Below are 14,142 nucleotides of genomic sequence, written 5' to 3' on the forward strand. Positions count from 1 at the left end.
TACTTATAAAGAACAGCATTGATGTAGCCTATGTGGCCTTCTTGAGAAATAGGAACAGACAGTCCCCAAGCTTATTTTGATCTGGTAGTTAAAGAAGCAAAAATGTAAAATAAACGTCCAATTGCAGCACACATTTACATAAAAACAGCCACGTAAATTATGGTATTTTCTTGATATAATTTTGTGTGTCATAGTTCTAGGCTGGACCATGATAATCCTTAGTTTCAGTATCAAAACTAGCTCAACAGTTACCAATGAAGAGTAATGATATATTAGAGCAACACATTTGCAAAAGTACAGTGGGCCAATTACAAGGAAAACCAAAGAGGATGAACTTAAAAGATGGGTGTAAATGAAGTCTGTTGTTATACTCTTGCATTGGTTTTAGGGCAACAAGGTAAGCAATTGGCCACCTGGGGGCGACATTGGAGTTTAAAACCGTCTCCTTCGTCTCCTCCTAAGAAGTGGGGAGAAAAAGTACCTTCTTTATATACAGTCTATTGTCTAGTTTAGTGTATCCATCCCATACAAGGTTTCATCTTAGGGTGAAGTCACAAAGTTGTTCAGTATGAAGAGGAGCCAAAGCAAAGAAGAGGAATAGATTTAATTTATACAGGATAAATGGTGTTTAGCCTGTGAAAAGCTTTGTCTTAACTAGCTAAATAGGAAATTAAAAGTAACTGACCTGGGCCTGTGAGGAACCACCATTCTTGTCTTTTGTTTTCTAACAATTGTAACCAAGCTTGACTAAACCACAGATCATGACGCACAGTACAGTGACCTCTATTCTCCCCAAAAACTTGAAACCTTGTGTTTTTACACTGGAAATAATCAAGCAAATACAGGCCTGCATGTTGATTGGTTGTTGTGTAATTATTGCGAACCATGAGGCTCTATCTGTACATCCACAATAAGTTAACACGTGTTTCCTAAACAAACAGTAGATTTGTTACTTTTGGATAGGAAGTGAACTAATCAGCATTAGGAACAAGCACAGGTTTGTTCTTTACAGGCACATCATTTTGACAACACCAAAAGCTTCAACTAGGCCACTTACAACACATATTATGGTGATATTAAATATTTATTTGCCTCTTTAAGCCACTTTTACATTAAGGGTTAAATAATATTCCCATAATATACTGTATATTTACTTGTTGAAACACTTCATTCTTGATTCTCAGAACACCTTTTATTGGCTTGACATTGTGCTGATACATCAACATACAGTTAGGAGAATCCTGAAGAATTCTTGCTATTTTGGGAAAGAGAACATAGAGTTTGACATGTTACATGAAAAAGTAGGGATATTCCCAGATGTAAATTAATTAACTTTTAACAACTCTCCCAATACCAACATTGAGGAATCTTAGAATAAGTTAAAACATAAATTCATCTAATTCAAATCAAGATACTCCTAGTTCATTTCTCTCTCTTGACCTATACGTTGGCCGTTCTGTGGGGTAAAAAAGTTTTTTCTTATTCTGTTTCTATTTATTTTATATTTTTTAGTTTTTTTTTTCTGTGAAGTTTTTGATGCTGACAACAGTCTCTGGAAGCCATGCCAATGTTTTAACAGTCCCAATAGTTAGATGTTCAGGTGATGGAGGCTATGTCAATGGGTTGAGGGAAAACAGACGATTCCCAGTCCTTGTCCAGTCCTCCAACCCAATACACACCTAGTTTCACTCACCCACCATACACATCCACCAACTCTTATCTTTTAGACAATCCTCTCTGTCAGACACTGGTAATGGAGGCTAGACAGTTTGAGGACTTTTGTAGTTTCTCAGGCTGTGGGTTTGTGGGCGGTTCTGGGATGGATGGAAAGCTGAAGGGCAGGCCAATACTGGTGCTGCCGATATGGCCTGGACTTAACACTGGGTTCTGTCTTCTGTTGCTCTCCACAATGCTTGATGTATTGGATGCCAGGCTTTCGCGTGTCCTGAAAATTGAAGAGACGTATATAAAATGATCACACAGTTCAGGTTAAGAAAAAAGTATATTAGAACTGAACAAGTCTGCAGTTTGATATGTTCTTCCCTTCCCTATATATTAGTAATTTAAATTGCCTTTCTGCTATACACAATGCTCAGTAATATAATGCTATGAATACAATACAAAATAGTGTAATCAAACAACCTTTTGAACCGTTTTACAGTGATAGTTGGCGGCGTCATGATTTCTGCAATGCATCAAAATACAGTACTTTTTAAATTCAATCTAGACCTTTGTAGTCAAGCTTACCTGGGGGAGTTAAATCCACTGTCCACAGTCACGCTGCTGCTGTCCATGCTGTCCAGACGGGCGGAGTGAGCCGACTTCTGGCTGCTGCTGTTTTCAGTCTCCTTGGGACTGAGCAGAGTCAGATTTGTCTCCAGCTTGCGTTGCAGATGCTCCTTCTCCCGCTCCAGGAGCCACTTCATAGTCCCACCGGTGCCACCCCCACCCCCACCCCCAACCTCAGCCCGGTCTTTGTCCTCCGCTGCAGCAACCTCCTTACACAAGTTGTCCTCTGCTTCCTCGTCGTCTGACACGTTGTAATAGTCGAACGAGGCGGAGGGTGCCTTGGATTCAGAACCCTGTGGCATGACAGCAGACAGTGGGTCTGCGGCTGTATTTGAAGGCTGCTGGGGATCTAGATTGTCAAGGGCCTCTGTTGATTTGAAGTGCGGGGCCTTTCGCAATGTGCCAGACTTGGTGTAGCAGCTGCTTTCCACATAGCTTGGAGGCAATGAACTGTGTGGAGGTTTAAACAAAGTGTCTTTGCTGAAGATCTCTTTGCGCTTGTCCACCACACAACTGGCTCCCCCCCCAGGGTCTACATTGTGTAGGTGTGGAGTCAAGCGTACATTCGGGTTGGGCTCTGGCGTCTGACTTGGTGTTGGTCTCATCGACCCATTTTGTCCTTTTGTGGACAATTCCTCTTTGTATTCCATAGTGTGTGGAGAGGTGAGGTGAGGGGTCCGACGATCAGCCGGGGAGCCCTTCCGGAGTCCCTTGGTTGAGGTCAATGTGTCATGCTCAGATTTAGCCTGAGGGGAAGGAGCAGTGAGGATTGTTTCGTTCGACGTATTGCACTGGAAGTAGTCATCTGCTAAGGGCTTGGGCGACAGTCCCTTCAGATCACTGTAGGCCGGCAAACTGTCTCTACTTTTGTTCCTTTCAAGGGTAGTCCTAATCCTCGCCTCATCCAAGCTCCTGTTCCCTATATCAGGCACAGAAAATTCTGAGTTGTACTTAGCAGCAGTGAACATGATCCTTGAGTAATGGGATGACTTCTTGGTAGCCCGCAGGGTTCCATCATCGGTACAATAGCGATTCCGCTCATCTGGACTGTCATACCTTCCCAATGACACAGCAACGCCACCAAGGGGGCCCAGGGAGTTGTCCATGGAGCGAGATCTCTCCTTGGCTTGGTCCGTCCTCTCATTACGGGACTTCCTGTCTAAGTTGTGACTGTGGCTCCTGTGCACCCTGGAGTGGGATGTTCCGTGCGAAGGTTCGGGGAACGGCATCTCTGTCCTTCTTTTGGCCAGCTCCCCGGACACATCCCACTCAGGAGTGACGGAACAGTGAGAATCAGTGATGTTGGGATTGCTGTGAACCAAATACACTCCTTCCCTACTACGCCTTCGCTCCAAGGTATACATGGCCTCCCTTGGCGAGCGCACAAGGGAATGGCTGAAGAAGCGGTAATCCCTGTCCCTTATTGCAAAGTCCAGGTTGGAGATGTCGGAAGGGTCACCCCGAGAGGGCCGTGTTTTACTATGCGAGCGGGATTTACCGTGTGGCACCCTCCGGTGTCCGCGGCCCCTCCTGCTGCGGGAGCTGTGCTGCGCCGCGGACCCGGCCTTGTTTCTCTGTACCCGTTCTTCCTCCAGCCGCTTCATCACGGCCGTGTGTCGAGCTACGTTCTCCACTGTGAGGTCGGGGTTGATCCGCCGAATAATCTCCATCTCGACTTCCCGGGGAATGGAGGCCAGTGGCATGTCCTCGTCGCGAAGCGGCCATTCTTCAGGGGGGAATTGGGCCGAGAACGTAGCTAGCTGTCTCATCTTGTCCTTCTTAAAACTAAGCCGAAAGAGCCTCAGCCCAAACTTCTTTGACTGCTTTTCGCTAATGCTACCGCCAACGCTTCCACCACTGCCATCCTTCTTTTTGGTGAGTGTGTCCATTTTATAGGAAAAGGGTGCATTAGCCTTGTTTTTGTCTGGGGGAGTTTGAGGTGAGGCCTGAACTGGGGGGGTAGTTGGAGGTGGTGGGGGCTGGGGATATGATGGAGGGTCTCCCCTGGGCTCCTTGTGCACCTTACTCTGGAGCCCAGAGGTGTGACCTTTGGGTGGGTCATCTTGGTGTGAAGTGTGGGTTTCATTGTGGTTCTTCCGACTGGGTCTTTCTATGGTGCAACCTGGCGTGGAGGGAGTGATTGTGCCTGACTGTGGGGAGGTACAATGCTGCTGCTGCTGTTGCCAATCTGGGAGCCGGTCATCCAGGTGGTACCACTTGCTGTTACTACGGATGAGGGAAGGGGTTATAAAGTAGGTCTGGGGGGTAACTATGAAGTAGCCCTCTGGCGAAGGGAAGATCTTCCTCTCTCGTACCAGCATATTCAGTGTGTGCCGCAGGATCTCTGAGCTTGGTGTGGGAACGCCTAAGGAACAGTGTCCAGGACATATGTTTTAGATTCCTACTAGATGGTTCAAAACCACATAACGTTAATAGAATACTTTCAGTGGTTTATTTTGTACTATTGTTAATTGTTAACTATTGTTAATGACATTTGGTTCGTAAAATGCCTGGGATGAATATCATCTGACAGTAGAACAGCATTTAATAGTATAACAGTACATGCAGGGTAACCACCTGGAAAGCTGGTGGTTAGGTGCTCCATCAAAGCGTCATGGGTGACTGGTTTGTGGGCAGAGTTCATGGCGGAGATAGCCAGACACAGAATATCCCCCAGTGGGATGAACTGGGACTGGCTAATAGGAGACATGCTGATGGGGGACACATCACCTGGGGGGACACAAGACAGATGTCAGTTATAGAATCAAATATTTGGTTAGAACCCCATTTGAACAGCACTGCAAACTATTTGGCTACTGAAATTGTTGCAGTTAACAATGAGGACCTGCATGTACAGTAGTCAGTTTTGCTACTTATATTCTCGTATCACGCACACACATGCACAGCAGTACAGGGTCAGCCACAGACTAGCATCCTTTTGAGCGGTGTAAAGGTAATGTATTACACTATTCCACTTCAGTTCAAACTTCCTGTTATGCCCACCAGTACTTTAATTTACCATACCCTAGAGATCAAATAATTGTACACACTGTCAACAATCCACATACCACATATCATTTATGGAAGATTGTGTGTGTGTGTGTGTATTCAATGACAAAACCAAAATACTCAGTTTATCTGTCCAATTATACAATACAATAATTTGTTAATATTTTTTATAGGACCAGGATAAATCTCTGTGTTGAGATGATCACACATACGTTATTGTTTTTGCATTTTCGAAATCACAAGACCTTACATTTTTGATTGCTCCATATGATGTTATGGCGTATTTGTGTCCTTATAAAACGTAATAAATTGACAGGAGAGACTAAGGACCTCAGCCTTCCTCCTCTCTACGAATACCTTCATCCATACTCACTAAGTTCAGTGGGGGATGGTCTTTTCCAACTTACCTGTTGTACAGTTGCCAGAGGGGGATGGCGATAAGTGAGGAGAAGAAGGGGGAGGGAGGTGCTTCGGGACACGGAGGTCCTTCTCGCTACGAGAGAGATTACACTCCAATGACCGTTCTAAGAGATCAGAACTGGGCCAGGCCCGCCACTGGTTGGTGTTGCGGTTCTTTTTCATAGTGATACCCCAGCAAAGGCAGCCTTGCCACAAGGCTACTAGGGTAGTCGGGGGACTGGGTTGAGGGAAGGACAAGGGGTTAGGGGGAGGCCCACCTGAGACTTAGTGCCTCCCCCACATTAGCTGGGGTGTCCCCTTTGATGGCTCAGACAAGAGACATGATGGCAGGAGCCAGCCTGCACGCTTGTATACGTACGTATGCACGCACATCATTCACATCCACAGGAAAACTTCATTCGTCTTACGACTGCGGATCATCGGCGGAGTCCCCTGTGTTTTCCCAGGCTTGTCTGTGAAGGTGGAGACGGCGGAGGCGATTGCACCAGGCATCACCGTTTTATCGGTATCGGTCCTGACCACCATTTGTAACATCCCCATTTGTATGCGTAGGGAGGCACATTACGTAGCTGCTCAGCTGTAGGAGGAGAAGGAGGAGGAACAGGAGGAGGGGGGCAAAGGGTAGAGATGAGGGAATTGGGGCATCAGAGGTGAGTAGAGATTTAGGTGGCGGGTATTCCGATCCGGTTATTTAATTAAGGTGAAGGGGGTGAAGATGCTGGGAGATGGTGGGGGGATAGATGGTTAAAGAATTGCAGATTAAGAGGCCCCGGCGTCTTTCAACAATAGCTCAATTCACCGCGGGAGTGCTCAGCCAAGCCTCGGGAAAACAAAAGAGCCCCCTTAGAAAAAATGAGTGAGAAAATTTCGTCCCCCCCCCCCTTTTTCTGCTCGGAGTTATAGTGAAAGCTTACAGCTTTATAGATTTCTGAATGTAGAGGAGGCCAAATTCACCACCATCTTCATTCGATCAGAATCGTCCTCTTGGCAGCACCAACACACCAGAAGAGGGTTGGGGGGGAAAAAAGATGGAGAGCAAAAAAATACATGAACCGATATCCTCCTTTCAGCAGAATCCAATATGAGAAGCTCCTAAGGCAGTCGCTGGACCATTCATCAATAAGAACAAGAACTCAAGTCAACGACCAATCTCTTTTAACGCTAATGCCGCAGCTGCTCCCAATACCTCCAGGAAGGGTGTGTGAGTATGTGTGTGAGAGTGTGTGCGTGCGGGCGTGCAAGCGCGCGTCTGCCTGCTCCTGCGCGAGATTCTGTGTGAGCATGCGTGCCTCTGTGTCTGGCTGATTGAGACTCGGAGGGGGGGGGGGGGGGGGGGTTAGGGAGTAGACGAGAGATCGAAAAGCAGAATTGAGCCTCAAAGGAAATAAAATTACCTCACTGCACACTAACAAAGCAGTGGCAGCAGTCTCATGTGTCTTCAGAACAACTGGGATCTGCTTAGAAAGCTTTTGACTGAGGGTTTCTATTCACGTTGATGTTTTGCTTTATTATCTTACAGTAAACAGAAACACACAATTTGTCACTAATTGATGTAACCTGTTTCTTCTTTTTATTGAGGTAGTTAAAGAACATTAAATAATCTTGTCACATCAGCACTCATATTTCTGACAGAAATACATGTAGTGGTGATTTTGCATTAGAAGCCGGTAGTGTTTAGCCCCACCAACAGAGGATGATGTCTGGGTATATGACAATCGCTTGCGATATAATGCGAACATTTTATTAGTAGAAGTATTTAAGTTAATTGACTTTCATCTATTATTTTGTTTTTGATTCTGCTTGGAGGAAAAAAACATGTTTGCGCAGTCTCCACTAAACCTTTTAATAATTTGATAAAATGCAACAGACACAGTAGTGGGGGCAATGACAAGCTTGTAATTTTGCTGTCCTAAGTTACTTTCCTAGTTTGCTAATTGAATGTGTTTTCCTTTTCTTTCCTACCCCATATTTGGTTAGCAAGGATCCTGTCTTCTGCTCAGCAGAACTACTTTTCTATGCAAAAACAAAACGAATTTGTAAAGAATTCTGGTATATTACCTAAAAAGTATATCGTTGTGTACACTGAAATGTTATGGAGCTTGCTAGCTATCGTTGTCGGTAAATATTTAATGCATTGTTTTTTTATTAGTTTGGGCTTGGGAAGGTGTCTTGTTACAGCCCAAATAATCCATACAGTATGCTATATTTACCCATTAATAGCACATATAAGATTTAACGTCCACTAGAACTCAAGTTGATAATAATGTCACAAAATTAGGTGATATGGATTTATAATCTATAATGAAAAATGTTAAATGGGGCGGTAATTTTGGACAGGGAACAGAGAATGAATTTACATGGAACTAACACAACAGAAGGATTAAATGACCACTGGACACACAAACAGACTCCCCATTAAGCATTATGGACATTTATATTGTTAAGTCTCTGTCCCTCAGTGTTAAAGTATTTCTGTGTCCTGACCCGTCCTGTGTTGGGATGTCTGTCATATAAGTAGCCTGGAACATCTCAGACATGAATAGTACTCATAAAAATGATTGTTAAAATCACTTTGATTTGTATCATGAATACATGACAACATAATAACGTGGGTTATACTGCAGAGCAATGGCACGTCTCAAAATTACGTGCCTATTAGTGGTGGGGGGAAAAATCGATTCTGTTCAGTATCGCGATATTTTGCGCACGCAATTATATCGATACAGTAGCGCAAAGTATTGCAATATTTAATTATATAATTATGTGTTTTACTTTCGGGTTTTCTCCATTGGTTTTCTCGGAGTTTACTCTGATAATATTACATTTGCATATTACATCCACAAGGTGGCGCTTGTTGCGGTGCTTTGTTGACGTGCATTTAACAGCAATTCAATTGAAAATGGCTTCATCATCTCAACCGGTTGTTTACGACGCTCCGTCTTCTTTTAAATCGAAAGTGTGGGTACATTTCGGTTTTTATAAAACATGTACATGTATTATACATGTACATGTCTACAAACTAGGGCGATGCATGAGAGTCATACCGGGGCCAATGTGGCTGAGGTGCTGAAAACGGCAACCGAAGAGTGGGGCATCGCTAAGAAACATATTGTTTTGGTTACGGACAATGCGTCCAACATGGTTGTGGCTGCTCAGGTGGGGGGCTACCTTCACGTGAAATGTTTTGCCCATACCCTCAACCTCGCCTCACAGCGCGCACTTAAAGTGCCTGCTGTCGCTAGGTTACTAGGAAGAGTCCGGCGCATAACCACTTTTTTCCACCGCAGTACAATGGCCAACATTCCAAAATGAATGTAACATTTTGGTTCATGACCATGCAGCCAACTGGACTGGACAGTACACATTTTTGTTTATTTTCTCAATTTGATTGAAGCTCTAAGTTACTTATTTATATGATTATTCTCAGGTTTATGTTACTTTATTATGTCTGCTTTATGTTACTCTATTGCATTTCAATAGTTTTAAGTTATGTGCTGGGAGCTCAGCGTTCTCCTTTTCAGAAAATAATTACAAAGGTCCTGTTTTCTGAATGTTCAGGACAAAGTTTTTGCACTACTCTCCTAAGTTCTTGCACTGTTGTTCACAGAATTAAATGTGACATTTGAAGTGAGTTGAGCAGTCTGATTTTCCTTATTTTTTGTAATGTCTTTAAATAATATGGAGGACATGAATCGCAATATATCGCAGAATCGAATCGCAATACTTGCTGTATCGCAATATGTTAAGAATCGCAATAATATTTAATCGTGGCACCAAATATCGCAATACTATCGAATCGTCAAATTTTTGCCAATTCCCACCCCTAGTGCCTATTTGTTCACTTATTGCACTTTACACATGCCATGCTCTGCACTTTTTGCTGTTTTTCCACTTCTGGTTAGATGCTAAACTGCATTTCGTTGCCTCAGTACTGTACTCTGTGCAATGACAATAAAGTTGAATCTAATCTAATCTAAAGTCTCAAAATTAAAGTAAGGTTACAGTAGTTGCTACTGAGAACATGCGTTCCTCTCAGCTAAGGGGTATGTCTGTCTATCAAGAAGGATGCTGTTTTGATGCATATAGCAGCGTAGCCGCCATTAAAGCTTCAGACGTTTCTGACTCGTGTGTTGGTGGTTGGATGAAGAAATTAGGGAGGAGTGTGTGTGTGTGTGTGTGGGGGGGGGGGGTGAGGGGGGTGGGGGGGGGTGAGGGGGGAGAGAAGGACTGTGTCAAATTAAATTGTCTCCTGTTCAATCATATCTAGGAGAAAGAGAAAGGATGACAGAGGGGTGGGGGGGTAGGGGACGACGACGACACCACAACCATCTTATTTCTCAATCGTGCTGCAACAGTGCTTGTCACCATGACAACCCAAGCAGATGATCTCATTGCTCCTCTCAGCAAGTGCTGGGTAACACTTTATACTACGGCGTTCTTGTTACAATGTAATTACATAAGTTCTGTGTAACATGTCATGCAACAAATATAGCAACATGTTCTTAATATCCTTAATATGACATTTATTTTCTATAATTACCCACGTATTATATGTGCAATTTAAAGCTTTTTTCTTAAACGTCAGCAGAGATGATGTAAAGATAAGCCCACGCCTAATGTGTTTATGTAGGTATGGCAGAACATTTTCAGTTCGGGAGACTTAGGAAAGAATCAATCGGATCGTCGTGGGAATCCAAGATAGTTTTCTTTAGTCTGCAGTTAGATCCACAACTCACTTTGAAGTGAGTTGTGGTTCAGAACTGAACTCAGTCCAGATGATATAGATGTACAATCCAGAGAGAGATAGAAAGGCAAAGAATGGCAAATGTCAGATATAGGGCCACAAACTTGTAAGTTTATCAATTATTTCCAGTTTCTTGACACTATGAAGCCCTAAGGAGATCTACTAACAGAGAATGGGTAGAGCTGGGTGGTTCAGATGACCAGACTGCAGCTTGAAAATCCCCCAAGAAAGAACGTTGCTTTTGATGAAAGCGTCTGCTTAATAAATACATTATCATTCGGAATAAAAGTGTTCATAGGGACACTTGCACCTAGCTGCAGGATCAAAAGGGAACTGCCTCGTTGAGAGTGCTGGCCCAGACACAGGCACCAGAGGGACCTTCATTGCACTAGGAATCTTTCTCATGAAAGATCAACGCACTGTTACCACAGAGACAGAAATGCTGTCTCCTCGGTTCTCCGCCACTGGCCATTCAGCCAGCTCGCCTTAACCACAGACGATGGTCCTGAGAGAATGGGAGAGTTCTACACTATTCACTGTGTTCAAGCGGGTTTGGCAACTAGCGTACCCCTTTTTGTATAGAAAATGTACTTTGCATTGAGTGTTTGTTAACAGTATACATTGAAAGTACATTACATTGAAACAACTGACCTCTGGGTTCTAAGATGACACTCACCTGCCTTAACTCCAACACACTACAGGAACCCACATTGGTCAAGCTGAGTACAACTGTGTTCAAGAACTAATGTAATGTTTATTTTCAGTCAATAAATAGTATTAAATCTTGAAAGAATTTGGTTATTTATGACCTTACGACTCTCCCTGCAATTTTTGGATTAATGTGAATTTTGTATTACTGACATATTAATGCGTCAATAGTTTCCCCCAATTCTCTCGCTCTGTCCCTCCCTTTCCTTCCATTGGAATGCTTCACCGTACAGAGCCGGTCTCTTTTCCTGAACAGGCCCTTCCTTTCCTGCCACCACAGGGCAGCATCCTTGTGACCCTTTGTTTATATCCTCTCCGCGGAAACAAGTGATTTGTTTCAGGAAAAACTAGGAAACAAATGTCAAAAACAACATTCTTTCCATTCAGTGAGGCTGCTTTGAAATATTATAATATGTTTTAGAGTTTTTCTTTCGGTCTGTGAACACTTGTACATGAACTAATCATTACAGATACTGTAGATACTGAAGGAAGTTGTACTTATGCATGTGCATGATACTGAATTATGTGAGTGTCTCACATGTTGTCCCTTTTGTGTTGTTGACCAAGTAGGCATGTCAATTTATAGGTACAGTGTATTTAATATGGTGCATTTTGTTACTGATAGTGATTTTTTGAATTAGGGCAACTTATTACATTCCAGACAGTTCCAGACTAATATAGAAACGAGAAATATGAAATAGGCATAAGTAAATGCTGTAAAAACCAACTTGAAGTAATTCTGAAAATGTGTAAATTTAAAGAAAGTAGAATATCCTCATGATGAATACCCTCTTGGAAAACTCAACAGGGGATTTAAGATTCTTGTATAAGTAGTTTCAGTAGTTAGTTATTAACAACAAGAACCAACATTCCTAAGCTTGGCAGTGTTGCCTGTTTCAATATAGAGTCCGTGGGAAGTGTCAACTCTCCTTGAGATAAGATAAAGGCAACACACACACACACACATTTTCTTCACTCTAAGAGAACCAGCCTTATTTTCATACTAATGGATGTTAAAGTAGGCTACTCCGTTTAATATGAGGAAATGTGCATCATTTTCACACTTGGGTAAAGCCTTTTGTAAAGACAAACCAAAGATGACGTGAATACTTTAAGACACGCAGTGTGTTTCATATAGCCCACTACTGTACCTATAAATTTGATGTCAAATCCTGCAGGTGGTTTGAGGGCCCGTCTAGACCATGCTTCCCTGAGCACTTCCAGGTGATCCTCTTTCCCTTGGATCAGCAAGACATGTTCATCAATCCAGCCAAGGAAGAAAGTATCCTTAATGGCGTCTGTCACTTTCTTATTCCAGAATTGCTCCATGTTGACAGCTTTGAAGTCCGCAAATATCTCGTAGCCCATGTGATGGTGGTGCTTCTGAGTGGTCGCAGGTGAGTCCTCCTTGGCGCCAATTCGAGACATCACCAACGCCAATGAATGAGGCGCAATCTGTAGAAATGTCTCCATGGCTTCTACTGTATTGTGCAATTACTATTAACGTCAGTTAAACTGTGTATTTTGGAATGTGTTTTATTTCGCACTTTGATGTGTTTCCAAAACGAGCGCATCCTTACGATGTTTCAGTCTAGTCTACTTTGTCCACGCATGCTTAGGATTCGTGGCATTTTATATCTCGCAACCAATAAGCACAAACCATCGTCAATTCATTTAGGTCTCGGACAGCAGTCTCCAATTTATGACAGCCTGTAAACAGATGGGCTTTTGAAGGACAGCATATTAGATGTATTTTATCATGACCTGTGTTTTCTCGCATATCCTACCGTGGCAACCCCTCAAATTGTTCATTGGGGAAATCTAAAATTGCACCCTCAAGGACCTGGCGATGACTTCATCGTTCTCTATCCATGACTTCATCTGATGCAGGCAAACTGCTCCTGAGCGCGCGCGCACCGCAGCCACACTAACAAAGGATATCGTTCTCAAAGAAACGTTGTTATAGAACGTCAGGGATTGTCTCCGGCCGTAGGCTAGGTTTATCCGTCTCTTGTCCAGACCACCGATGAACAAGCACTGAGCTGAATAGATCTGTTTCAGAAAAGCATATTCTTGCAGAGCTCCACCCACAGTTGACATTTGCTAGCAGTCTAAACATCGCGCGAGCCCAACACTGGGGTGTCGCGCGCAACAAGTGTGTGAAGTATTATTATTGTTACTAATGATGATACTACAAACAAAGAACAACACTATATTTTATTTATATAATGCGTGGCGTATCCTTGGGGTCAAGTAATTCAGTTTCAGAAGAACGTATGTGCATTATAGGCACCCTACTGTGGGGTTTAACCCTCGTGCTGCCTTCGGGTCACATGACCCAAAGGTTCATAACGAACCATCGTTGTGTTTACCCAATTTTACCCAATACAAAAACAAATACAAATAATTTTCTTTTAACCATTCCAATGTGGGGGGTCTGAGACAGCCTGACAGTTAAAAGAAAATGCTTCACTTTGTTTTTGTATGAGGTAAATTTGTCGCAATACGACGGTGGGTCACAATGACTGATGGGTCAGAATGACCCGAAGATAACACAAGGGTTAAGCTATTAGGATATGGGACTGAAATATGTAATGGTTTTTAAACGCGGAGTGACTTTGAGATTAATCCTCTCTTTAACAGGGAGCCAGTGGAGATCTAGCAGTATGGGAGTGATGTGATGATGGGAGTGATTAGACAGGACACTGGCTATACAGGGTTATGTACTACCTGTTAAGGTGGCAGAGGGACTATGAGGGAAGGAATTGCAGTAGGTCAAGGGGGATATTAATAAAACAATATTATGTATTATATAGATATAAGTGTGTTGGTGTGATCCAGTTAACCATATCTCAGTTTCCCTGTGCCATCAATTATTTGATGTAGGCTACAGACAGGTAATCAATTCCCACCAGCTTCTGATTCTTCTAATTTGCTAGATTCCTAGCTTCGGATTTAGTTCCTCAGTAGAT

At 43.1% G+C, this 14,142-nt stretch overlaps 1 protein-coding gene across 2 annotated transcripts; it reads right to left on the minus strand.

Moving 5' to 3' along the window:
• Nucleotides 1–1,466: 1,466 nt before the first annotated feature.
• stox2a (storkhead box 2a) lies at nt 1,467–13,259 on the minus strand. 2 transcript variants are annotated; one of them, XM_062478061.1, is made up of 4 exons: nt 12,322–13,259; nt 4,867–5,019; nt 2,248–4,654; nt 1,467–1,945 (listed from the first exon to the last, which is right to left on the minus strand). In XM_062478061.1, the coding sequence occupies exons 1-4, from the start codon at nt 12,641–12,643 to the stop codon at nt 1,741–1,743; spliced, it is 3,087 nt and encodes a 1,028-aa protein (XP_062334045.1). In that variant the 5' UTR covers nt 12,644–13,259; the 3' UTR covers nt 1,467–1,740. The 2 variants fall into 2 exon arrangements, with proteins under 2 accessions (XP_062334045.1, XP_062334046.1); XM_062478062.1 differs by lacking the exon at nt 12,322–13,259 and adding an exon at nt 5,706–7,020.
• Nucleotides 13,260–14,142: the final 883 nt, after the last annotated feature.

The sequence above is a fragment of the Osmerus eperlanus genome, chromosome 14 (genome assembly GCF_963692335.1).
Source record: "Osmerus eperlanus chromosome 14, fOsmEpe2.1, whole genome shotgun sequence".
Lineage (NCBI taxonomy): Eukaryota > Metazoa > Chordata > Actinopteri > Osmeriformes > Osmeridae > Osmerus > Osmerus eperlanus.